At 36.9% G+C, this 25,463-nt stretch overlaps 1 protein-coding gene across 5 annotated transcripts in view; it reads left to right on the top strand.

Moving 5' to 3' along the window:
* EVI5 (ecotropic viral integration site 5) overlaps positions 1-25,463 on the top strand; it is a 71,124-nt gene that overhangs the window by 27,636 nt on the left and 18,025 nt on the right. For 3 of the 5 annotated variants that reach the window (XM_040072584.2, XM_040072586.2, XM_040072585.2), the window contains 9 exons: positions 1,514-1,567; positions 3,725-3,757; positions 4,334-4,480; positions 10,681-10,815; positions 12,837-12,977; positions 13,497-13,655; positions 15,173-15,319; positions 18,095-18,190; positions 25,245-25,340. In XM_040072584.2, coding sequence (XP_039928518.1) covers positions 1,514-1,567; positions 3,725-3,757; positions 4,334-4,480; positions 10,681-10,815; positions 12,837-12,977; positions 13,497-13,655; positions 15,173-15,319; positions 18,095-18,190; positions 25,245-25,340 — 1,008 coding nt within the window. The remainder of the gene's footprint in view (positions 1-1,513; positions 1,568-3,724; positions 3,758-4,333; positions 4,481-10,680; positions 10,816-12,836; positions 12,978-13,496; positions 13,656-15,172; positions 15,320-18,094; positions 18,191-25,244; positions 25,341-25,463) is intronic. The other 2 variants (XM_040072587.2, XM_040072588.2) reach the window with 2 other exon arrangements.

Raw genomic sequence — 25,463 nt, 5'->3', positions numbered from 1 at the left:
ACCTGAGTGGTTTGTCTTTGATTTTAAGATCTTGATTTTTCTTATGCATTGGACCCAAATTGTAGTATCTTCTGTCTGCAGTCACTTTTTGGAGCTTTTGCAGTTAATAAAAACTAGCAGAAAAAAGCCAAGCTGCCAGTGGAGTTTATTTTTCCCTTTTTACTAACTGACCTACTTCCTGTATGCACTTAATCGCTGCATCTTTTTGCTTTTGTGACATAAATAGGCTTTTGATGCCTTTTTTTCCTATTTCACTTTTTTTTCACAGCATGTTGTTTGATCTGGATTTTCTTCCTTGTGTTCTATGAGAAAAGACAGTGGGAGAAGCGATGTGCAAGTGTATTATATAAAGCTTTGTTGAGGGAGTTAGGTACAGCCTTCCTTTTTCTTGTCCACTGCTAGTCATTTTGCCTTTCAATATCAGTTTTTAAGGTATCAGTTCTCTAGAAAAATGACTCTGAGATGCATTAGGGAGCACAAAGGTATTAGAAGCCTTTTCAGGCAGTTTGATATTGTAGCAGGCAGTGAGGCAGTTAGCAGCATGAATACCTGCTGTACAGCAGCTGAAATCAGATTTGCAGGGCTCAAATGACAGCTCTCTGCAGAACAGGACAAAGTAAAACCATATGAAAGACAACTGTAACTTTAGATTCTAGTACATGAACTAATTTCAAATCCTTTCCTGCTTCTTGCCACCATCCCCCCTCAAAAAAAGAAGACAGCAAAAAACCTCCCCAAAACAAGGACCACAAAGCCCACACCAACAAAAAAAACAACCAAAAAACCCCAACCAAACAACGCAAAGTTATGTGCTCCTAGGCCCTGCTTTGGGACATATGTAAATAATTTCTGACTTAGCAGATCTTCTTGGCAGAAGAGACTATTTTAGGGGAGATAGAAAACCAACCTTTTTTTGAGTTTGCCTTTTAGCCTGGCAAAATGAAGCATTTACTGAACTGCTATCCAATGCCCTGTTCTGAGGGGTATGGATCTCTTCTGTCTGAATGCTGACTGCTAAAATTTACAGAAGTGCACCAGTGAAGTGTAAAGTTCAGTACAGTTCTTACTTCTGGGACATTTGAGGTAATTCTCAGTGTAACCTTACAGATTAATCTAAATTCTCGTGAGGAAGGGGAAGGAAACCTTATAGCTGCTTCATTAGCCTGTCCTAGTGCAGGGAGTGCCCTTTCATGTCCCTTAACCGTGAGGACTGACTCTGTTTATGAAGGGGAGGATGTCAAGTCTGCTGTGGGGTTAAGCCCCATGGTTCCCCTGCAGACATACAGCTTTCAGCTAATGCAACATAGATGCTTTCGCATAACATGAGATGTGTTTCTCGTATTTTGAGCTAGTATGTAATATGAAAGGATGTCAAGAAGGTCACTAATTATTTTTGTGTTTATATTGATTTTCATGGATGTGATGAGATAAAAAAGTTGTTAGTTTGATTTACTTTTATCAGACTTTCAATACATAACATGAGAAACGGATTTGTAAACTGTTTACCTTCCAGAGGTTACGAACTGAAAATAGACTCCTAAAACAGCGCATTGAAACACTAGAAAAAGTAAGTATGTGGGGGATTATATTTAATCTCTGTTAATTTAGACTTTCTTGATGGTAATACTTCATTATATGAAATTGGAATCTCAGAATTTTTTTACTGATAATCCCTGGTGCTTGCTAGCAGTGCTTAGCCAAATACCATAGCAATCACCAAGCAACTAAGATCAATGCTTTAAATATGTAAGGTTATATCTGCTTCTTAGTGATTATAAAATCAAACATTTTAACATATCCAGCTTGTGTTGTACTGTTTTCTTTCTGAATTAGAAGCATATGTTCAAAGTCCAGAAGACTCCATGAAATAGTGGACTGGTTGGTTGGAAAAGAGGTCATTGTGAGAGAATCCTCAGTTTTGAAAACCTGAAGTTGCTTGGTGTTTTTATGTAGGAGCAAAGTGACAGACCTACCGATGACCAGAGAGATGTTACAGCATTCATGCTGAGAATGGGAACACTGCCATTCATTCGTTCTGTGTAGTTCTGAGGTTTTGTGGCAATTTTGGGTACGCGGTGGGGAGAATATCTAAAGACTTACTTCTCATATATCTAATCTGGAATAGGGTTTTGTTAGGGGTTTTTTGTAAACGGACTGAAACTTCAAAAGTATGCATGAGGGCTGCTGTGGATACATTGCAAACTGTTCTCCAGTGGCCTCTCCTGTATCGTGGTATCACACTTCCTGTGGCACTTTGTATCTGAGCTGCTCTGCTCAGGAATGAGAACATGCCTGTCCAACTTAAGCACAAACAGGGACAATCTTTCAACAAATGGAATTGAATGCTCTTGTGAGTTGCAAACAGTTGTTCACATCTCACAGGGAAGAAAATGGTAAACTTTCAGTTAAGAGTGACGTAACTGAAAGATGTCACACTTCAGATGTTAAACCCCATTGCAATTTCTTGAAAAGCAGTCCATCTCTATCAATTTCTAATGAACTGATTTCAGAATTTAGTTTGGAAAAGATGCATAATAAGGACACATTGTGAAAGCTGTCGCCAGAAATACGGTTTTATAAACATTTGTGTTTCTAGTATTGGAGATTTATGAATGGAAAAGAGTAGGATCTCTTTAATAAGCTTGAAGCTGTAATGAAGAATTTCAATGCCCTTGGCAAATAGATAATAGTTTATACCCTTGTTTTATACTTATCTTGTAGAGGTTTGAAACCTTTTCTTGTTCTAATTGTGAAGTCCATGATGAACTGCCAGATGCTAGTGCTTTTGCGAATTCTGTACTTAGAATTTCAGAATTCACCTTCAGACTATCCCAATTTGATTGGAATTAAAGCAATTCAAATTTGGAAAATATTACCTATTAATAAGAATTTCTGAACATTGTTATCATCACAGCATTTGAAAAACATCATAAAGTGTGGGAAATAACTTTAAGTTTTCTGTTGGAAACTTTTAATTTTTCCATCCTTCAAACCCATCTGATATAGTTGTGATTTCCTTAGTGTACCTTAACTAAGTAATAGCTCTTATCTACTAGTTTGAACTTCAGTTTTAATCAAAGTTACAAGGACAAAGAAGGTCTATTAACAGGTGTGTTTCTCTGTTGTAGAATGTTCAAAAAAAAAGAGTGGTTTCAGGGGTGATAAAGTAGAACATTCGCTGTCAAAGTTGACATTTCCTACTTGTCTGTCAGTTTGCCCCATTTAACTTCCCTGCTCCATCTTAGTGGAAGCTGTAGCTCTGCATGAATGCCTCAGTGCTTAGTAGAGTTCCCTCTGTGCTCAAATTATGCCTTTGTTTCATGCTGTGGGGGGGACTGTAGATCGTGTCTTGCATCTATCTATTCGATCATGTCAGATAATGCTTCAGTAATTTTCATTAATTAGGGAAGCAAGCCATTCAAATAAAACCACCCAGTCTCCTGTTGGTGAATTTAAATGCTATGGAAATCTGGCTTGGAAACCTTTTTGTATCAAAGATGGACTGTGTTAAATCTGTTGCAGAAAAGGCTGCTTCCTGGGACCTTTGGGCTGAGTTGCATTTATATGAAGAGTTGTTAATTTTGCAAAAAGAGTTTGCACAGAAAATGGGTAGAATTTGGGCATTTTCTTTCTATCAGCTCTTGGTCTTTTTTGGTCACTGTTATCAGCCCCTTGTATTTTGGTTTCCCTTTTCCTCATTCCTATCTGAATTTTTCCTTTGTAGGAAAGTGCTTCCTTGGCAGATAGATTGATACAGGTATAGTCTTTTAGTCTTTTACTGTATGACTCTCTTTCTACTCATCAAAAACCCCAACTGCTTTAATGCATGCATATTTGCATGCTGTATTCTCTCCCTGCTTTGCTGATTTGGAATAAATACAGAGCTAATATATCTTGCTAGAAACTTGTTTAATTTTGTTTACTAAAATATATATAAACCCAATACCTGCACGTTATAGTAATTTTCCTAACCTGTTGTAATTTTTTGTACAAATTCCTGTGGCAAATGGTTTCTGTGACACTGACAAATGACACTGTATTAACAATGAAACTGAGTATTGTGAACCTCAATCTGTGCATGTACAACTGAGTAATAATGCATGAAAGGAATTTTACTGAACGCAAGTACAAAACTGTGCTTGCTAAATGGATGCTGAACTTTGTAATAAAGTACTAAAGCAGCTGTTTAGTACTACTTTGTCCTAAAATTTCTACCAATTGTACTCTGTGCTGTTTGCAAAACCAATCCGATGAAATAAGCAGCTAAGCATCACAAAGGCAGTTTTCCTTGGATTTGTCATCAAGTGCTTAAAAAAATAAATTATGTCCTAAGGGACAAGTGACAAGGGCCCAGGAGGCTGAGGAAAACTACCTCATAAAACGGGAGCTGGCCACCATCAAACAGCAGAGTGATGAGGCCAATACTAAACTGGAGCAAGCTGAGAATACCATCAGGGAGCTCCAGCAACAGCAGCAATGGGTAAGGAGCCTGGCAGCACATCATCTCATCTTTTTCACTCACATGTGTTTATTTTTCCTCATCATTACATGACATGGTCTCTGTGCTGTCTTTGTAAACCCCTGTTCATTGTGATTTGCGTTCTTAAAATTACACAAATTGGATTAAATGAAATTTTGCTCTGTTCTACTGATAGATGAGATTCATAACCCTGGATAGGTGTAAGTTATGAGTTAATTAAAAAAAACAACATACCCACAATGAAGCAGACCAAGCAAAAAACTCAAAAAACCCCTCACAAACCAACCCAAAATCCTCCCACCACAAAATAAATACTAACAAAAACCCGCACATACAACCTCTGATCCCTCTTATTGCTAAGAATCTAGTAATTGCAAACTGTGTCACTCTGAATACTCAAATCTGAGAATTGATTCACAGTGCCCTTACCTAGTGTATTATTTAAGTCAGTTTCTTTCATGTTAACGTTCTTCTGTGTACCTGTATTTGTTTTTTCTGAGTATGCTAAAATGTACTGCTTGCTGAAGTAGAAGAGTATTGTCCCTGATTTTGTAACTACAGATCTTGATTTAAAAGTGTGGGTTTATGTGTGTATGGAGCAGGAAAATAATTTTAGAAGCTTTTTACAGTGCTGTATTTGTGTGTACTCAGTGTTTTAGGTAGTAAAATGTTCAAGACTTCTGACTGTCGCTTTAAGACTGAAGTTACTTCCCCTGAGACACTTGAAGTGTTCAGTATCTTCTCTTTTGGGGGACACGGGGAAGCATTTTAGCACCTTCACTTGCTGAATAAACTGTGCACTACCAGTGTTGATATGAATATCCTCAGATTGTTTTAAATAAGTGGTATCCAGATACATGCCTGTGTGTGTGAAACATCTCAGGTGTATGAAATATGGCTTAATAGAACTGAGTATATACTGCAGCTGCTTGCCAGGTTTCTTAATGTCAGTATGGCAGTTTGTTTTATATGTCTTCCACCAAAGCTCTAGAAATATGTGTCTCATCTTGGAAGATAAAGATGAAATTTACTGTTAGACAGAAAAGAAATCCCAACTTAAATGCAAATTCTAGACCTAGTTTATTACATGTTTAATGCATTTCACACAGTTTCATGCATTTTAGTGTAAAAAAGGTATGTATTTTTGGAGTAGTCGTAAGAAGTGATGAATGAGCTGTTACTCTCTCTTGTGAACTACTGATTTTTATAGAACTTGAACAATTTCTTTAGGGGAAATAATATGAAGAAATTATGATGAGGAAGATGGGGATGGTCTAGTAATGCTTTTCAACATTTTTAGATATATTGTAATCTTTCAAGTGAAATACAATGAGAAGCATTTATAGACTTTTGGATATCCAGCTGTTTATTGTCTGGTTACAATAGTACACACACGTTTGGAATGTGTTTTTTAGAGGCATCCATATTAATGACCTGTATGCAATTAAAAGTTATTAGGAGACTAAGATACTGTATTTATTTATTCGTTGTTTGGTGGGAATATGACTTTTAGAGCTAATGCCTTTAACTGTGCTGGGGACCTTACTGAATGGCACTGACAGGTTGCCTAGGTATGGGATCCTGAGCAGAACTGGACAAGTACTGCAGGAATGGAGAGTTAGTTAAATTGTGAGCACGCTTCCTTCTTCCCGTGCTTGCAGCATTGTTTTCCTCCACTTAAATGTGAACATGGCTATAAGAAGTTGTCTGACTGTGTGTGTGGAACTGAGACTGTAAATCCATACAGTTATTAGACACATTTGTGATTATTAGCTGGCTTATTCTGAAGTGCAGGGAATAGCACTGTGGCTTTGAGACCCATCAGAATTAGATGAAAGTGTTAGAATGGTTCAAGTGAGGAGCGTTCGCTAGATTCTGCTGCACCAGTAAGACGCGTGATTGAACAGGCTTTTAATTGTTTCCAAGCACGGAAGTGGGAGCAACAAATGTAAGCAGCTACGTGCGCTCAGAGCGCCACCTGGTGGGAATACATGGATTTATTTGCAATTTTGGCATTTTACTGTACACTGGTAAATTTTTTTGCCACTTGCTAGTGCCAGTAGCTTTGTTCTTGGCAATACTACTTTTCAGTATTGTCTTGCGTGTATCTGCTTTAATTTTTTGTTCTGTAATTATTTCAGCTTTGTTTACTGTTAGCAAAAATGGCTGCACTGTAAACTTGTAAATCACTGCAGAGTTTATCTGTGCTTATTTAAAGATACAGCATCTATTGTATATATTTTATCATCTACATTTTTTCCACTCTTGAATTTTCTGCTTTAGCATGATAAAAACTGTAATGTTTGGATACGAATCTCAGAATAGAAATGTATGAAAAGAACTGCCCAAGGGTACTTGCAACCGCCTCTTCTGAACAACACCGTGGGATTAAAAAACCCCACTGTTTCATTGGTAGCAAAAAATTATCCAAACAATAGTATTTTTAGGAAGGTTAACACGTCCTTTGTGAAAAAGTTGTGCCATTTCTATTTGAGTATTATCAAGGGGTTATACTATCTGTTTTATGAGTTTGGATAGCGTATGTTGGATGGCTTAAGGGTAAATATTGAAGGTACTTACTGGATTTATGCCTGAAGAAATTTACCTCTGCAGCACTTCTGAAAACAGAGATGGATAGAGGAGTATTCTTTTGATCAAAGCCTAATACCAGAAGCCCAAATTACATAAAAGCTTATTTTTCCCCCATTTCCTAAACTATTTATAGGGAGTTTTTAGTTGAACTAGAATGACTTCATTATGAAGTGTGGAGTCTACTTAAAGAGGTAATCATTATACTTATGAATGATACTAATCTCTCTTTGCCTTTTCTGGTCTTTAAATGTAGAAGCTTGACAAAGTCAAGTTGTGGTGGGTTACCAAATGATTAAGAGGAAAGTGGCTTCTTCCTCATACTACTAGTAAATCAAGAACTGCATAGAGGAAGTTGTGCCTGACTTGAATGAAATGCAGTTTTCTTTTGAGGCATGCTAAAAGCAATGACATTTGAGGAGTTAGGGGAAAGGGTAATCAGCCTGTTGTAACTTACTCCTGATGATTATGTGCTGAAGGCTTTATTCTCTGTTCTTTTCCCCCTTGTGTTTCTAAATGAAAAGGGTAGCTTCTTGCTGGGTGTGAACACCTCCAGAATGCAAATCTTGTCTTTCCCTGTGATACTGTAATTGTCAATAATTACCCAGTTCCTCAGTCTGAATGCTTTAAAATTGAATCTGATAAATTGGAGGTTAATCAAGCTAAAATTAGTTCACATCTTATTTTTAAATAGGCTCTTCAGCTATATTATGTGAAGATAGAATTTTAATTGACTAAGCATTCAGATGGAAGCATATGCATTTTGCAAGGTAATTTATAGTGATGTATTTGGTTACTGTTACAGCAACTTCATAATGCATAGTTTATTTTCAGGAACTCATGCTAAAATGACTGATAATAATTAAGAACATAGTAATTGATATTGGGAATATATGCTTGTAAATGAATCTTGCAACTTTATGGAAGGCCTCGCTTTATTTTACGGTATACTTTCCTGATACTGTGTTCTGATTTGCAACAAAAAAGTAGAAAATAAGAATACTGTATTTAGGGAAGTACTACCATTAGTGCTTAAATGTGTAAACAGAGTTAGCTGGGAGCTGCTGAATCATCTGTTAATTGCCCTTCAGTATAGTGTACTGGAGAGGGTACATTGCGTAATTTTATTTGTCATCAGCCAAAATAATATTTGATACGCTTATGTTTAAGAAAAGTTGGGTGGAAATAAATCCAGTTGTATGAAGCCAAGCAAGGACTTGTTCCTTTCAGAATTAAATGGCTGCAGAACTACAGTTTTAGTCCTTTATATTACATATCTCTTCAACATAGGCAAGAAAGTGTTACTGTGGTTAAAATGTTTGGTGGTGCCTGAAAGTCTGTATTTGCATTGTGGCTTTTGTCAGAAATTCCAGAGCTTAAGGCAAATATATAAAAACAGATCTTTTTCCTGCAGTCAAATGAAGAGTAGTTTTCAGACACTGTTTTAACTATAAATTTGTTTTACTCTTATATACTAAATTATTGAAATTGTGCTTTGTTTTACTACGTAGCAAAACTCGTAACTTCTGACTTGTGAATCTTGATTTCTTCAGTCTGTTATGATCTTGGCTGGGTTTTTTTTACCAGTGTATCAAGACTTGATTTAGAGTTTGTTGGGGCTAAGTACTCTTAACATGTTCCTTAGGCAGGTGAAATCTAAAGGCAGATTTAAAGAAGGCATGACTTGTGCCTGAAACTGGATTAATAGCTTTTTTTACATTCTCCATGACTATTTGATAAACATCAACTAGATTTTTAGAGAATACACTTACATTATTGCGAAATCTGCATGTATTCAGTTCTTCAAATCTGCTGTTTTCTCTCAATGTCCTGGAAAATGCTCGAGAATTTCTTACCTTACCAGAGAGAGAACGTTGCATTTGCTCTCGTTCCGTGTGTATCACAGACAGAAATCTGAACAGGAAATGTGGAGTCCATCTAAGTTGCTGTGTGTATCATGGGATGAACTTGTACAAACATCCAGGGAATAAACAAAGAGTGGTTGCTTCTTCTCTGCATGGTGTTACATATGGTACTTGTGTTGCTACATGATGTGAAGCAAGTGTGGAAATGAATCAGCATTGTCCACCATCCTCTTCCTTATGCTCAAATCAGGTCTGCTTGCTGAGGCAAAAACACTGTGTGGGTTGAAAAAAATACCAATTCAATTAGTATTGTATAAGGGAAAACTAATATTAGCGTACAAGGACCATACTATATCTGGGTTCTGTGTGTGTTTGCCTGCACACAGTATGCTGAGGGCTTAAGTGGATGGTGTCAATGACACTAAAAATTGCCTGCCTGAGCTGCCTTTGCCTTTTAATGCTTTGCACACTTCCCCTCCATTACAGCTTCCTGTAGGCACATAAATACAGGAAATATAGTAACACTAAGAGTAGTGTACATTTTGAATTTGGATTGTAGTGTAAGTCATGACAAAAGGTTTAGATGGCATGCAGAAGTATAAAAGCAAATGAAAAAATTATTTCCTTGACCATATAGTTCCATTTGAATCCTTGCTTTGTCCTGTTTGCCTTTTATTTGTAGGTAAAAAGTCAGGGGATGTCACACCCTAACAGAAGCATGTGGAACTGTTCATTTTTTTACTGTTTTTAGATGCAGAAAACTAAAATGTTTGATGCAAATATAAAGTAGGTCACAGCTGTATCTTTAGTATAATGAATAATCATTTAAAAGTTGAATAGTTAATTAAAGCTTAATCTGTGCATCCAAGCATAGTATTTATATTTCACAATGTAGTTAATAATACAAAAAATATATTAAATTATTTTCCTCTAAACCTAATTTTCAGGGTAGCTATGTAAATACAGTAACTAAACAACTGCTTTGAGGGTTTCAGCACCCACTTTTTTCTTCAATCAGAAATTTAAAGGCTGATTTAGGTTGATGTTGTCTATCAAGCAAGTTTGACAATCTGTAAAACTGACAAGTCATTTTAAAGTGATCCAAGAAAGAAATAAAATGAATTTTTAAACTATTGACTGGGGGGAAAATTTAAATGAGTCTTTTGACTATAAGTGCTTCAGTTGGATGTATCTGAATCTTAGAGGGAATATAGAGAGTGTAAGCAAATGAGAACCAAGGGTTGGAGTGAAGAAAGGGGCAAACCAAAGCCATTGTGCATTGAAGCATACGTAGTTTTATTTTAAATTCCAGATTATGGAAGGATGCTGCTGGAGTTCAAGTGAACAGGGGTTGAATGATACTTGTATTAACCTTGTAATTAGCTAGTCTTTCCTGAGCATCTTTTTCTGTAGACCACAAAATAATCACAGATTGTTTGAGAATCTTTCAATTGGGTTGAGAATGAGAGAAAAATGTGTGTTGCTGCTTGTCAGTACCAGTAGGGGGTCTCAGTTTTGTCAGACACATTTGGCTGTGTGGAGGTGCAGTTGTTTGAGAGGCAGAGCAGTAGGGATACATTTGCTAGCAGTCTGGATTGACATTAGTAGATTTGTATAAGGTAAGCACTTACACCGGTGTTCCTGACCGTAAGCATTTGAATGTACTTTTCCCACCAAATCTGGTATATAAAACCCCTTTCAAACAATCTGTACTTCATACTAAACATATTTCTGCAAACTTTGTAGCATAAATGCAGTTCACGATACAGTGAAGACTTTGTGCTACAGCTGGAAAAAGAGCTTGTCCAAGCCAGGCTGAGTGAAGCAGAATCCCATTGTGCCCTGAAGGAGATGCAAGATAAAGTTCTAGAGATGGAAAAGGTAAATCCAAACCAGGACCCTCTCTATAGAACAGCACTAGAAACAGACTACAGGTCCCTGTCATTCTTTGCAGAACTGTGCTCTAGAACCTTCTCCTCTATGCTTCTGTGATTGCAAGATGCTTTTCAAACCTGAAAGTACAACCATAAAACTAAGGTCTGTTTGCACTGGGAAAGGTTTGTGAATAACAGGTCACTTTTCTTCTATTCCTAAAACCTGCTGTAGTGGGAAACTTAGATTCTGGTGAAGTCTTGACAGGAAATATCAATTGTTTCAAAATTATATCCTGCAACAACAGCAGTGAGCTTAAAGTGAGCACTGAGATTATGTGAAACTAAACAGTTTAGGAGGGGAAGAAGAAAGGGTTCAGTATTACCATTGCAATTGCATTACGGGCAGGGAAAGAATCCCTTCACTGCTCAGTATCAGTGTCCACTGCTTTTTCGGTGCTGTGCTAGCTTATAACTTATTGATGCCAGAGTTCAAGCTGTATTCAAACCTACTGTCATTTACCTTTCTTTGAAGTGAAATTTAACTGCAAGATAAAATAGCAAAAAAAAAAAAAACCTCAATAACTGACCTGATATAAAGCATGCTTTTCAGATCCTGTTGTACATGCTTTGGAATTAGGTTCCTTGGGAAATTTTAATGAGCTATATACCCAGGCTTTGGCTAGAACTTACTAGGCTAATTAGATTAACCCACTGGAGTCAAGATTTATTTTTCAATTATCTGATGGGCATAGTATTAGTAACATAGTAGTTTTTATGTATTGACCATCAGTAAGAATTCAGAATATATAGTATTCTTGAAATTTTAGGAGACTACTTAATGTCACCAGCATGGAGACAGCATACAATGAAAACTTATCCGTGAAGAAAAACTGGAATAGTGGGGTCGGTTCCAGTGTACCAGACAAACTCAGACATACAGTAATATTTCAGTCTATCACAATGAATTTATGCACGTGAGAAAGTGGCTGAAGTGAACTCCCTCAAATACTTCCAGTACAGCTCCTTACTGCTGTTAGTGATGAGTCGTGTAATCTGAGGAGCTTCTGCTGAGTAACCCGGGCCTTGCATGGCCATAAGCATTCAGAAACATAGGAGTGTATTTCCTGTATTTGCCAATGCTCAGATCCCATGATTTTGAAACATGGAATGCTAATCAAAGGCTCTTGTGCTGTGTTCTGTTAATCATGTGCTTTGCTCAACTCTCAAGAAAACCTGACAACTGACACAGTATTATACATATGCAGAAACACTTGATTTTGCTGAAAACAACTACTGGAAAATAAAGTAGAAAGCGATGAAGAACAGTTCAGCTTTGAATATTTGGTGACCAATGATTTGTTGTAGGGATATTGTAGACAGCCTATTTCCTTCCCCTCTTGTTTTTTCCCCAGATTTCCATTATTAGGATTTCATCTCTGTCTTGCTCTTCCTGGTGTTTTCATGTTTTTCTGTTTAGCCTTCTCTCACCTTTCTGCTTTTTCCTCATGTGTCTTGCGCTTTTGTCTCTAAGACCTCTTGACTGTTTGTTGTTTGTAAATATTAATTGATGGTCCCTTTGTCAACATATCTGTTCTCCTTTTCAAAGGTTGATGACCTACTTCCTAAAAAATAATTTTTGATTTATTATTTTTCCTGTAAACTTAAATAAAAGTTATAGCTTTAAGGTGTCATTTCAGTTCCTTGTTTGCTTTACTTTTTATCAGCTAGATCAAAACCTTTCAGATTACTCTCCATATTTTTGATCATGTGTTCAAATATTGTAATGTTTTGTTAGGGATACCATTCAGGGAAATCTTGAAGTCAGAATACCTAGACTTTTTTGTAGTTGGAAGTTTATTTATAGACACTCACTATATACAGAGGCTTAGATTTTTGATGGCTTTTCTTTTGCAGAGGATGTGCACTTAAGTTTTCTTAGTTATTGTTCCATGTCTGTGTTCTTGGACTGGATTTCACTAAGCACAATTTTATTCAAATGCATATTTAAGAGGATGGTCCTTGTTGCAGAGGAACAGCTCCCTCCCTGATGAGGAAAACGTTGCCAGACTACAAGAAGAACTGATTGCAGTAAAATTAAGAGAAGCAGAATCTTTGATGGGTCTCAAGGAACTAAGGCAGCAAGTCAAAGATTTGGAGGAACACTGGCAGGTATGGGTAGCAGTACACTTTTAGGAATTTTTATTTTCAATGATAAAGCAAAAGACTATAAAATTCTGAGATATTGAGATCAAGTAGAAACTAATGATTATGGATCAAACAGCTGAGGTGAAAAAAATCCTTAAATACAGCTGTCACAAGAAACTTAACTTCAAAAGTATGTTGGAAATTGATGCCTAGTTGTTATAGATGGCAGAGGGCCTGCGCTACCAGCTAACTGTAATGGTAGGAGGGAAGTGCTGCTACTTTGCTAAATGTTAAAAAGGGCTAGAAATAGACAAAAGTCTCAGGATATACTTGCAATTCATTGACTTACTGTAGCTGGGAATGAATGTGTTCAGTTTTTAAATTGTCTGTTCTTAAAACCAGTAAGTTTGCATAGGTTTCTAGCTTTTAGGCTCAACAGGGGAACTGTAGCTCTTTGTCCTCATGTAACTCTGAGACCTTAGATGAGTAAGGAAACACCAGGAGTGATCAGGCATTATCAGCAAAAACATGTTGTTCTTCTAGCGTCATCTAGCTCGTACCACTGGAAGATGGAAAGATCCTCCCAAAAAAAATGCAGTGAATGAGCTACAGGATGAGCTGATGACAGTGCGGTTGAGAGAAGCAGAAACTCAGGCTGAGCTGAAAGAGACCAAGCAAAGAATGATGGAGGTGGAGACACAGGTATGTTCTTGAACACTTGAATGTGTGAATTGAGCTGGATGCTGGAAGTTTGGTATTAAATAGTAGATACCTGATGATGATCTTCACTGCCTAAAGGCAGGACTTCAGTTGCAAAATGTAGGATGTTTTTACTTCTGTTAGATGTGGATGAGGGAATCTAGTCCATACAGTCCAACTTTAATGTCTCTTTAATCTTTTCCAGCACTCTGCTTCCTGAATTTCTCATTTGGGTTAGTTGGTAGACACTGAATGTGTGCGCATCTCAATTCATTAAACTTTAACAGGTGTAGTAACAATAAAGATATGTTTAAGGTGTTTTAAATTTCACAAATCTAATTGGCAATTCTGATAATAGTAATGTTTAGATGGCAGTGTGTGCTTTCTTGTGATGACATTGGTGATTGATTTTCTGGTTACTAAGCTGTGGATTCAGCAAAGCAGATGTGTATTGGTCAGGGGTTTTTAGCAAGAGGTTTGCCTTTTATGTGCCAGAATAGAAAAGCAAGAATTACTCCTGCTGAGGTTTGTGCAGAAAAGACAATCATACCTTGACTGCCAAGATTCTTTTTGTATAACTAGGGAATAAGTTGCCAAGCACCTGAAATGAAAGTGCACTGAAGTGGTGAGTTCATATTTTATTAGTAAACTTTCACACAAGTTAATAAGCACAATGTGCTGATGATTGAGAAGGATTTGTAACAGACTTCTAAGAAATCTTCCTGTGAAATACCTTTTTTGAAAGAGATCTATGCATCCAAAAAGCTAAACAAACAACAGCTTTAGTTGACAAGCTTCAGCAATTCCAGAAACCAGGAGACCATGTAAGCACGTGCTATTGAAGAGAGATTAACCAACTGCAAGGCACATGAAGGCCTCTGTGACAGAGGCACCACCGCTTGCTGTCCATACAACTGACCAAGTTTCCCCTTGCCTCGCCTTTTAAATGGTTCACGGACGTGTCAATACTGTTTCGGTCAGCAGGGGGCGCAGAGCTCCCGCTCACACGTATTCCCGTACCCCCGCGCGGAGCCTTCGTACGTGCCGGGGCTGTTCCGGCGGCACGGGGCGCACAGCTGCACGTACAAATGCTGGCACCCGGACTTGTGCACTGACCTCAACCAAGGTGCCACGCTGCTTTCAGGAGTTCACTGGACAGGGAAATGTGCGCGGTATTTCTGACACACCTGGTCTTTCCTGGATGCATAATGTAGTTGGGATATAAGTTCACAAAATCTGCCTTACCCTAGGCAGCAAATTGGGAAAAACAGATGTACTAGAGCGTTGCAATGATGTTCTTACAATGAGTCATCTGTTTAAGAACAGTTTGAATATCCTGGTCGTAAACAAGGATGTCATGCACGCTCTTTGATCATGCTTGGAAAATTCTGAGTGCTTTTTCATCACAAGTTTTTTACGGTAAATAATCTCTAAGTCTCTTTTGTCAGACTTCAGAAAGTTAGATTAATATCCTTTCCTTCACATGTATTTTGTTTCCTTTTTTTGGTCATAAATTTCAGAATCAGATCAATAGTAATCACTTACGAAGGGCAGAGCAAGAGGTTACCAACCTACAGGAGAAGGTGCAGTATCTTTCTGCACAGAACAAAGGACTTCTGGCTCAGTTGAATGAAGCAAAACGTAGACAAGCGGAGATTGAATGCAAGGTAAACAACATCCTGAAAAGAGTACTTGTGTGCTAATATATGTACATTTTAGTCTTGTCTGCAGTTGTTGGATAAAATTGTGTCTTAACTGAGAAGCATAAATTGTAAAACCAAAATTCTTTTTACTGACTGTGACGATGTCATCTTGAATTTACCATCTCACAAAAACCACCTGAGGTTTTGACAGAGCTGCTTCTTTGTGGTCCTAGGAAGATAAACATTTACTTTAAAGCATGCTTCTACTCAGAAAAGTGTCTGTGTATTATATAAAAAGACACACCTCAACAACAGACTCTTTCAGGTTTTCATTTTTCTTATTATCTTGCCAGTTCCATTTGTTTCTAGTGGGATCTGAAGGTCGTGCAGAAAAGAATTAACTTTTGCTGACTCATCAAACTCCATCACAAACTTTTAGGAAAAAGATACTCAATCTTAACTAGAAGAAATTGCTTCTACTGAATTTTTTGTTTGTCAAAAAATTGTCTGGTTTTCTAAGTACTATTTTTTTTTAATGCTAAGATTATTTTTACAGATTTTTTTTTTTTTTTAATAATAATCACTATCTTGGTGGTATCTTTTTCATATAGGCCGTAACTTATTTTGTTTGATTAGTTTTTGATACTGGAAGTGTTCATTAATCCTTGAGAGATTGAGGATTGAGTGGATGTAGTCAGTATTATGGTTTTGTATTGACTATATAAAGAATAGTATGTCTTTAACCTGTTTATTGAGTTAGTACACATCATTATTCTCAGTGGGATTAATACATTTGTAGAACAGTGTTCTAGCATGGGCTAGAGAAAAATGTAATAGTAATAGACAGAGCACCAGTCACAATCTTTAAAGATTCTGTGAAATTCTGAAAGTAGCTGTGGTCAATAGCCAATGAAATATCTTCACTGACATACACTAACATTACCTCCTGAAACTTGTTTTGCAGCTAATAGAAAAAAAAAGATTATAATTTACACTGTAAGATGTTTTACAAGTAATATTTGATTATGTATCAGAAACAACAGTATTTACTCCCGATTCTGTTGGTAACTGATGTTGGATTATTTTTTTCTTTAGTTTTCTCAAGTTGTTTGAAATCATGCTCTGGTTTTATTTTTGTCTTGGCTCAGTAGCAGTATTTCTACTCTGTGAAAAAGTATATATTTGGATTTTCAACTCCCCAGTTGTTTTATGCATAATGAACTTACGTTATTTCAGGAGCTTGTATTTTTCTTTTAAAATATATCTTGAAATGCTTAAGTAGAAATTAAAGTTTTTGTAGCCAGTTGCATCTCATACCATCTATATGGTGACTGTTTTTGTGTATTGTTATCTTTTCCCCTTTTTATCTGACTACTGCTTCTACAGCAAGGACTCAGTTTCAATTTTTTTCTTGAAACTCACCACTGATCTTTCTAATCAGTGGTGCTACAGAATTTACAGCTTAAGATTTGTGGCCCCACCAGTCTTGTCTTTCCTACCATATCAACTTCTGTGGTAATTATTGAGAATATGCTCTGTTTCAGAGAGAAAGCATCAGTGCCATCTAGAGCAGCACTACTGACTCATCTCTGATACCAAAGTCAAGCCAAGCCAGTCTTTCCTTCAGCTTTCAGTTAAATACATGCAATCCTGCGGACTTGTTGGTTTGGCTTAATTTGAGCAATCATGCAACAGAATTTAGCAAGAAAGGCTAAACTTTGGCTAGCACATGATAGATTTCTCTGAAATGGGCTCCACTGATTACAAATGCAGTTAATTGGGTCCTGTAGATTATATACCTCTGTTACAGGAATATTCAAAACCCAAACCCAAACAAATAGCATGTTTAGAAGTAGCTGCTATGGATAAGCTTTGATATGTTTGATTTGATCTCAGCTGTACTGTCTAATGAAGGGTGATTGAGTACTGTTAGTCTGAAGCACACATTAAAGTAACTGAAGTACTGCAACTGATTTGCAGTATATACAGTTTAGTTACACCAGTCTGCTATAAAAGTAAGCGTACCTGAGCTAATCTGTCTCCTCCCCAGAGCTGTTTGCTCTTCAGCTGATAGTACTGCTCACTAATTATCTGACACTGCTTTCTCTCTGTGCCTGCACCAGGCTGCTGACAATATATTGGTTTGTGCTCTGAAGTCCTCTCTTGAGGACTTGCCTCATAAAACAGGACATTTCTTTCTCTCTTTTTCAAACTCAAATTACCTATCATTTATAGACAGACTTGTAGGTTAAACTTACAGTAGGATTGTAGGTTATGTGCATTAGTATTTTTTTGTAAAATGTCTTTGTTATATACTGTGACTAAGCTGAACTAAATGAGGTTGAGAGTACATTTGATTTTGTATTTCTTTTTTTTATTATTATTTTTTAGGACAAAGGAAAGGATGAAATAAGTAACTCTTGTGTAGCTTTGCTGTTTCTATATATATAAAGTCCAAAATTAAAGCACAAGCTGGTTTATTTTATTACGTTGATTCTTAATTTACAATATAATATTTCTGGAAAACAAGACAGCTGTGCTCTGGACCTTGAAATTAATAACAGCAAGTTTTCAAGAGGGCACAGTTGGTTTTTTTTTTAAGATTATTATAGTTTTTGAGTTTATATTAGATTATTGCATACTCCTCCTATGGGTTAAAATTAAATTTGAGTTCTTTAGAATAGTGGTAGTTTGCACAGCAACATATTAAGTTTTTTTAGGATTTTGGGTAAAAGCAGTGCACAGTCTTTAATCAGCTAAAACTGGTACTAGTTAGCTCCCATTTCTGACTTCTTTCAGAGTAAAGAAGAAGTGATGGCAGTACGGCTCCGTGAGGCAGACCGCATTGCAGCTGTGGCAGAACTCCAGCAGCATATTGCTGAATTAGAAATCCAGGTAACAAGTGATGGCATTAAATGTGAAACTTGATACTGATTAGATTTTGTACTTTGTGAGGTTTTTTCTTCCTCTACTGTGTTTCTTCAATAGCCTACTGTGAATACAAGACACTGCTTTGCCAAGTGGGATAATGCTCTATTGCTGAATTGCTGTACAAGCAGAGCCTTAAATCTAACTTGGGTGCATACTTGTGAGCTGTTAATAATTCCTTCTGTACAAATACCATGTTAAAGGCAACACTCTTTTTAACTAACTCTGACTTCTGTTTTGGTTTTATTGTAATTGGTACTTCTTACCATTTAATAGACAAGATTGAAAACATCCTCTGTCCAAGAAAAGATGCATACAATTTTGATTCCAGCAGCCTTTTTTTTTCCTGTGCTTACTCTTCTGCTACGATCAGTATTGAAGGATTTATTGTAAAGCTCTCTTACTCCCTTTACGTAAATCTTGAAACGAGCAATATTTACTGCTACCACGTCACTGTAGGATTTCAAGATGCAGCCTTTGGCCTCTGTGTTGTTCCTTACACTTTCAGCTCCTTTTGGAGCTTTCACTGTCCCATGAACTTGCTGCTCCCTTGATGAGAAAACCAGAAATTGCTGTGCATTATATTTTCCTGGCTTTGGGAAATCATGATGTTTCAGTAGTCTGACCTTTCTATACTCATATACTGTTGTCCTGATGCAGTTTTTTGTGGTTATTTTTACTAAGTCACAAGCTACTTTTTAAAAACTAGCGTTGCTATCATGTTTCTTCCCTTCTGAAATCTTTCCTTTGAGGTGATGATTTTATTATATTGTTTCAAAGCTACCTTTTCCCTATGATTTCTCAACTAGTTGTATCTTCATCTCTTCATATATGGAATGTACAAATAAATTTCATTGAGCTTGCATAAAGAATTTTTGCTATATTTCCTCTACTGCAGCAGGCACTAAATTTATTGAAAGTTAAAGCAATCATTTCTTTAAATCGTATAATGCTTAGATAATGCTATGATCAGCAGCAGAAATACCTAGATAAGTATGGTAAGCATTGCATATGAATCATTTATCATCTAGTAAGATAACAAGAGAGTGGCTGAGTTAAGGTCGACTTTCTGCTCAAATTAACATTTTTTTAAAAGAGGGGGCATTTAAAGGTTACTTCAATGTGATTTTGTAGGTGAGAAGTGAGTACTCATTTTGCATTATTTCTACTTCAGCACAGACTTCATATGCCATCCTGCTTTTATTATTTGATTGATACACATCTCTCAAAATGTAGTCAGTATCTTATGAAACGGTGAATAGCCTAATGATTAGCTGGGAATTTTTTGACAGCTGTCACACACTTCAAATTTTGTTCATTTTTTAATGTAAATAACATCTGACTTGGTTTTTGTAGTTTAACTGAGCAAACCATCCATGCTCCATCATTTTATTGCTTTCTCCTATTCCCTTTCCCTATTTCTGCTTAACTTAGGGATCCCAGAATTACATGTGGGTTTTTATAATACCTTGTCATGAGACAGAAAGAAGTTCAGGAACATAATCTATTTTTTATGACTCTAGCTAATTCTTCCAAAGATCACACCGTTCCTTTTTTTTGCCATAATATTGCACTCTCTCAGGTTCAGTTGTTTATCCACATCATCTCTCCTTCCTTTTCACAACTACTACTTTGCACAATGCAATTTTTAGTTATCTTTTTATTAATCCAGTTGGTTTTTTTTTTTTTTTTTTTTTTTCCTTTTTTTTCCTTTTTTTTTTTTTTTCCTTCCGAAGTGCATTTCAACTTCCAGTCTTTATGGTATTCTTAGATTATCACCTGCTAATGATTTGGAGTTTGATCTTAGTAAAATTCTTGATTTTCTTCACAAAAGTGAGAGGGGCTTTGCTTTCTTTGTATGCAGTGTGGAGCATGAAGTAATTTTGTGGCTGAAGTTTGCGTTCATTTGATGAGTTTGCTCTGTTAGGTTTCTGGTGAACATCTGATCTCAAACTTATGCTAGCAGGAAAGATAACTTCAATTGTGAAATACAGACTTTGAGTGTGAACTTCATAGTACTTAAAACAAATGATTTAGCAGAAATAAGTTCTGCTAATGTTAAATTGTTTACTCTTGACACTGTAGACATTACTTGAAATGCTTTTATTGAACTGTGATAGATGTTTGGGGTTTTTAAAGGGTCTAAGCAGATATTTTTGACCAGTGTGTTTTGCCAGCAAATACGAAACTTATGATCAAAACTTCCTTTTTGGGTACTCATGCTCAAAAGCCTTTGAAACACCTGCACCAAAAGAAATATAATAATGGAACTGGAAATCCTGAAGTCCCAAAGCTTATAAACAATAAACCATGCAATTGATAATAAGGCCTAAACAAAAGCAAATTTTAAAGGAAATTGAAAATCTAGATAACTTCTTCCTCATTGGAGAAAGAGCTGCCTCCCATTCTCTGTTCAACTCATTGCTTCAATTGCTGTCACCTGACATGGGGAGAGAGGCCCTTTTAATCAGGACTTGCCTTAATCACTTGAAATGCAATATTTAACACCAGAAATACATTTAGCCAGTCTTGGAGCACAGGCACCAGGATTAAAGTACTGATGCACAGACCATCACAAATAGGTCTGCTTGTCATGCTGTTTCAAAGCTGATAAAAATGAAGGGAGGAAGTTAACCTACCACATAACCTTCCCTTTTTTTTGAGGGGTGGTGCTTTTCTAAGAAGCTTAAGGGATTCATTGCCAGGTCCACATGGGCCATAGCAATGCTTAACCTAAATGGCAAGGTTTTCTTTTAAATGTTTATGTATGTAGGTGTAGGTGCAAGACAGTGATGTTAAATTTGTAACTACTCCCACATACAAACTGATCTGACATGACCCACACACATGCTAGATTTAAATCACAGTTTATAGGTCACTCTTAATTTTGGTTAGTAATAATGACAGGGATGGAGAGTGAACTATCATTCAATAAGAGATGTAATTCTGCAACAAGTTGTCAGTTTATTATGATGTTAAGAAGTTATTTCTTAAATTCTAAATGTCACCTTGTCTTGTTTGCGCATTCACTTCATGATGCTGAGCTTTTAAACTTTCATGTATGTACACTGAAATGCAATGAGTTGTCCAATACATGATGGATATTCTAAGTCTTTCCTTAGACTTTCTGTGCAAAAATAGCACGGAATTGAAGTATAACTGAAGCTTAACTTACATTGCACATACCTAAGCCCCAGAAGTGACAAAGAAAGACCCTGATGTTACAACCCTGGTATGTGGAAACAAAGGTTTACTTTGTCAGCATTTGTTTACCCCTCTATCATGTCTATTTTTCTCTCACTCACCAGTTCGGCTTATGTTTGGGAGGCAAACATAGAACCACAGAATGGCTTGGATTGGAAGGAACCTTTAAGATCTTTTTTCCAACCTCCCCGCCAAAGGCAGGATGGCTTTCCCTAGACCAGGTTACTTCACTATCTTCACAGTAAAGAATTTCTTCCTAATATCCAATTTCAATCTACCCACTTTCAGTTTAAAGCCATTCCCTGTTTTCCTATGACTATATGCCCTTGTCAAAACTCCCTCTCCAGCTCTCTTGTGCCTGCAGTCACTCAGCTGCCTAGGGTGAGGAGCCCTAGACCAGTGGAAGTATAGACAGGATGAGGAAGCAAACTGGGATAGCTGTAGCCTCTGCAGGGCAGCTTAATCCCTTTCCCTCCATTCCTATGCCGGCTGGTACACGTAGTATCCGCCTAAAATTATCCATGCCTGGGTTGAGTTGGGTGGTATACTTGTAATATGAAAATTAAATAAAAAGAGCATACCTTCTTTTTGTTAGGTTAACCTGGACAGACAGTAATGTCACTTCTTCCTGTTGTGTTTCCTGGCAGATTCAGAGAATTTTGTCACATTTATCCTATCTTTAACCCAGTCAAAGCTGCTTTGAGAACAACCGTAAAGGAAATCCATGATTGTGCTAGTAATCTCCCCACAGTTTAAACTTATAGCACTATTTCTTTAGAATGAAGCCTTTCTATGACCTCTGTTTAATAACTTTTCCAAGTACTGACTGTTCAGTAAAGAAATTGTTTCCATCTTTTCAAATTACAGGAAACCCTTTTTTACTCTTATCAATAGTGGTGTGTGATGTTAGTGATGTGTTTTTTGAAAGTCTAGAATGAGTCACTGTAAAGTCACTGAAAGGACACTAGTTACCACATCTACCCTTCTGAATATACTTCATTTACATTTTTAATGCAATGTCTTTTGCCACAAAGTAAGAATTTTAAAGCCTCTCCTGAAAAGAGGCTGAGACAAGTTGTTACCAAGTAAATATTTCTAAGTCAGAAAAGATCACATTAAAGGTGTTAGGGAAACTTCCTATCTTCCAGTCATTTTTAGTAAAGATGTTATCTGAGGAACAGCAACTGTCTAGTGTGGCTGGATTTTGACTGCCTATGTAAACATTTTTTTGTTTTTTCTGTGTTTTTAAGTTCGGTTATTAAAATGAAAGCAACCCTAGATGTTTTCAGATTATTTAAAACTGCTTATTTTCTTATTGATGTATATTTCCTTTCTTATCTGATGTGATAATTGAGTGTTTTAGAAAACTTGTATTTTCCTTGGGATGAAAACACCTGCAATTGGAATTTGATAACCCTGATCTTCTGTATCTTAAACTTTGATCAAGCAGCAAAAACCAGTTTAAGGCCTCCAGTGTTTCTCAGGTGGTTTCTGGTGATTTATTTATTTGTTGTACAAATATTTTTTTTATTATGAGCACTAAACTTGATTTTTGGGATGTCATTATACAGAAATGTTCAGGTATTTTAAATCAGCGTTTTTCTTAAGCAGTCTGTCCCTGCTCTCTTGTGTTGCCAGCTATACATCCTGGCCTGATGCTGACTGAGTTTAAAAGGTCTCCACATGTTCAGGAGTTCTCAGTGGCATCAGGTGGTTTTTTGAGACTAGCTGTTGCTTCTTTGAAAGATGTTTTTCTCTTAGAAAGCCAGACAAAAGAGGATTTAGGTGTGATACGAAAACCATGGTTCTCAGCTGATAGTTTTTGGTGGACAGAATTTTTCCTCATTTTAAGGAGCAGATTTTTGGAGTGCAGATTTTTCTTCTCAGGGGCTCTCAGTGTAACTCTTGGTATGCACACAAGTACAGTCACCCTACAACTTCACAGCAGGATGAGAGAGGTGAGAGCTTCCAAAACTGTGAAGGGGCCTAAGTGAGTTCTGTTTTAGCAGCGGGTTTTTTTGATCTATAGAGCTCATTTCCTGCTTCACTGCCCGTGCTGCTCCCACCATACACACAACCTCTGGGGCAGGGGGTTGGATTGTGTACTGGCTGTGTGCATTGCTACAGGCACCTGTCCCTAGGGTAGAGGTGATACCTGCCACGAGGGTGTTTGTTACCCTGATAGAGATTTCTAACCCTGGGGGTGCTGTTGAAGCTGGTCTGTCAGAAGAGACTAAAAAGGAGCAGTTAAAAATCTTCAAAAGCAGTGGAATAGAGATGATGCATCTTTAATTACAGTGTAAAACCAGCTGGCACTGCTTTTCTACCAACCCATTTGGGAAGAGGAGGTAGGCACTGCAGTGGTGCCAATATGCAGACGCAGTATGGCAGGGATGTAGGTGTAGAGAGGTTCATTCACACGTGACTGCAGGATGTTTTGAACAAATCCCTACGTTCTAGAATTTGCTAGCTTTCATTATTTTGCAATTCTGATAATATCCATACTTTGCCTATTGATACGTTCTCTGATTTTTTTTCTCTGTATACTCATTTTAAATTTAAAATTACTATGATGTGCCTAGCAACCAGCTAGTTTTTGTGTTGTGAACTTCTCCAAATATCACAGATTTGCTATAGTAGTTCTCCTTCCCACCCCCCACCACCAAAAAACCAAACCAGCAACCCACATCCTATGCGTATAACTCTATATTTAAAAAAATTAAACATGGAGATTACTAACTGCTTATGCTATTCTTTTTTAAAAAGTGTGACCTTCATACCTGAAAGACCTCTAAATTGTAAGTGGAGTCTTAACAAGCAGTTTTGAACCCATACTGTTGATCTGAGTGCTTTCCTCAGAAGTACAAAGCTGCTCAAGCACAGTAGTACAAAACTATTCAGGCACAGTACGCAAGCAATGCAGAGTTAAATGTCCAGTAGCAAGGAGAAGACGTGGAGTGCATTCCTCGTCAGGGTGATTATTTATCTCAGATTTGCCAAGTTTGGTTCAGTCACATTAGGATTCTCTTTAGGGACAGGATGGAAACCAGTGCTGCAGCCATTCAGTGCAAGTGAAACCTTTCCAAGCATCCTGAAATGTAGGAGTTGCATTGGATTGACAAATGAGGAAAATGTCGTATTCCTCTTAACCTATTTTTGTTTTGTTTTTGTGTGGTTGTGGTTTGTTTTTTTTTTTTTTTTTTTTTTTTTTTTTTTTTTACTTGGCAGTTTTTCTGTATACCTATTGAGAAGCACTGGTATTAGGGGACATTTCTCCCTTAATTTATATGCTTTAGAACTCCTACAACGACAAACACCACAATATTTTGGATGTTACAATCCTTACGGGACAAAAGAAGCTTGTCATATGTAGTGTTCCCCAGTGTATTCCCCACAATGTCAGGAAAGAACTGTTTGTTTACCTGGAGACAAAAGGAAATGTCTTGTTACTAAATGTAAACTTTACATTGTTGAAAATAAAATATACTAAGATATGTTCCATGTATTGCTAGTATTCTGTAGAAGTGGCTTATTAAAATGCAATCTCATGTACATAGGATGTGGATCCCACCTGTGAAGCTGTTACTTCTTCATGCTCCTCCACAGAATCCTGCCTTGTACTATTGAGAGAGTCAGCTTGGTCTGAGCTGCTGTCACCTCTAGATACCTGCTGTAACTTCAGCCAAATGAAAGTGCTGGATGGTCTCTGTGGATAGCTTCTGTTCCTGACAAAAACATGCAGACAGTTAAAATAAGATTTTTAATAGAGTACATCTTTGAATAATTTGAATGTGATTCCTTTTTTTAACCAAAACAGAAAGAAGAAGGAAAAATTCAAGGGCAGCTTAATAAATCTGATTCTAACCAGTACATCAGAGAACTGAAAGATCAGATAGCTGAGCTGCATCATGAGGTAAGTGATATTATACTACAGTCTCTGATCACTTGTACCTTTTGTCCCTTCACCTGTGGCAGGTTTTTCTTATTTAATAGTTATTACATCTTCAGTACCTGTTTTTGCTGAAGTTCATTTTAA

The sequence above is a fragment of the Hirundo rustica genome, chromosome 9 (assembly GCF_015227805.2).
Source record: "Hirundo rustica isolate bHirRus1 chromosome 9, bHirRus1.pri.v3, whole genome shotgun sequence".
Classification (NCBI taxonomy): domain Eukaryota; kingdom Metazoa; phylum Chordata; class Aves; order Passeriformes; family Hirundinidae; genus Hirundo; species Hirundo rustica.
This window is presented reverse-complemented; position numbering and strand designations above follow the sequence as displayed.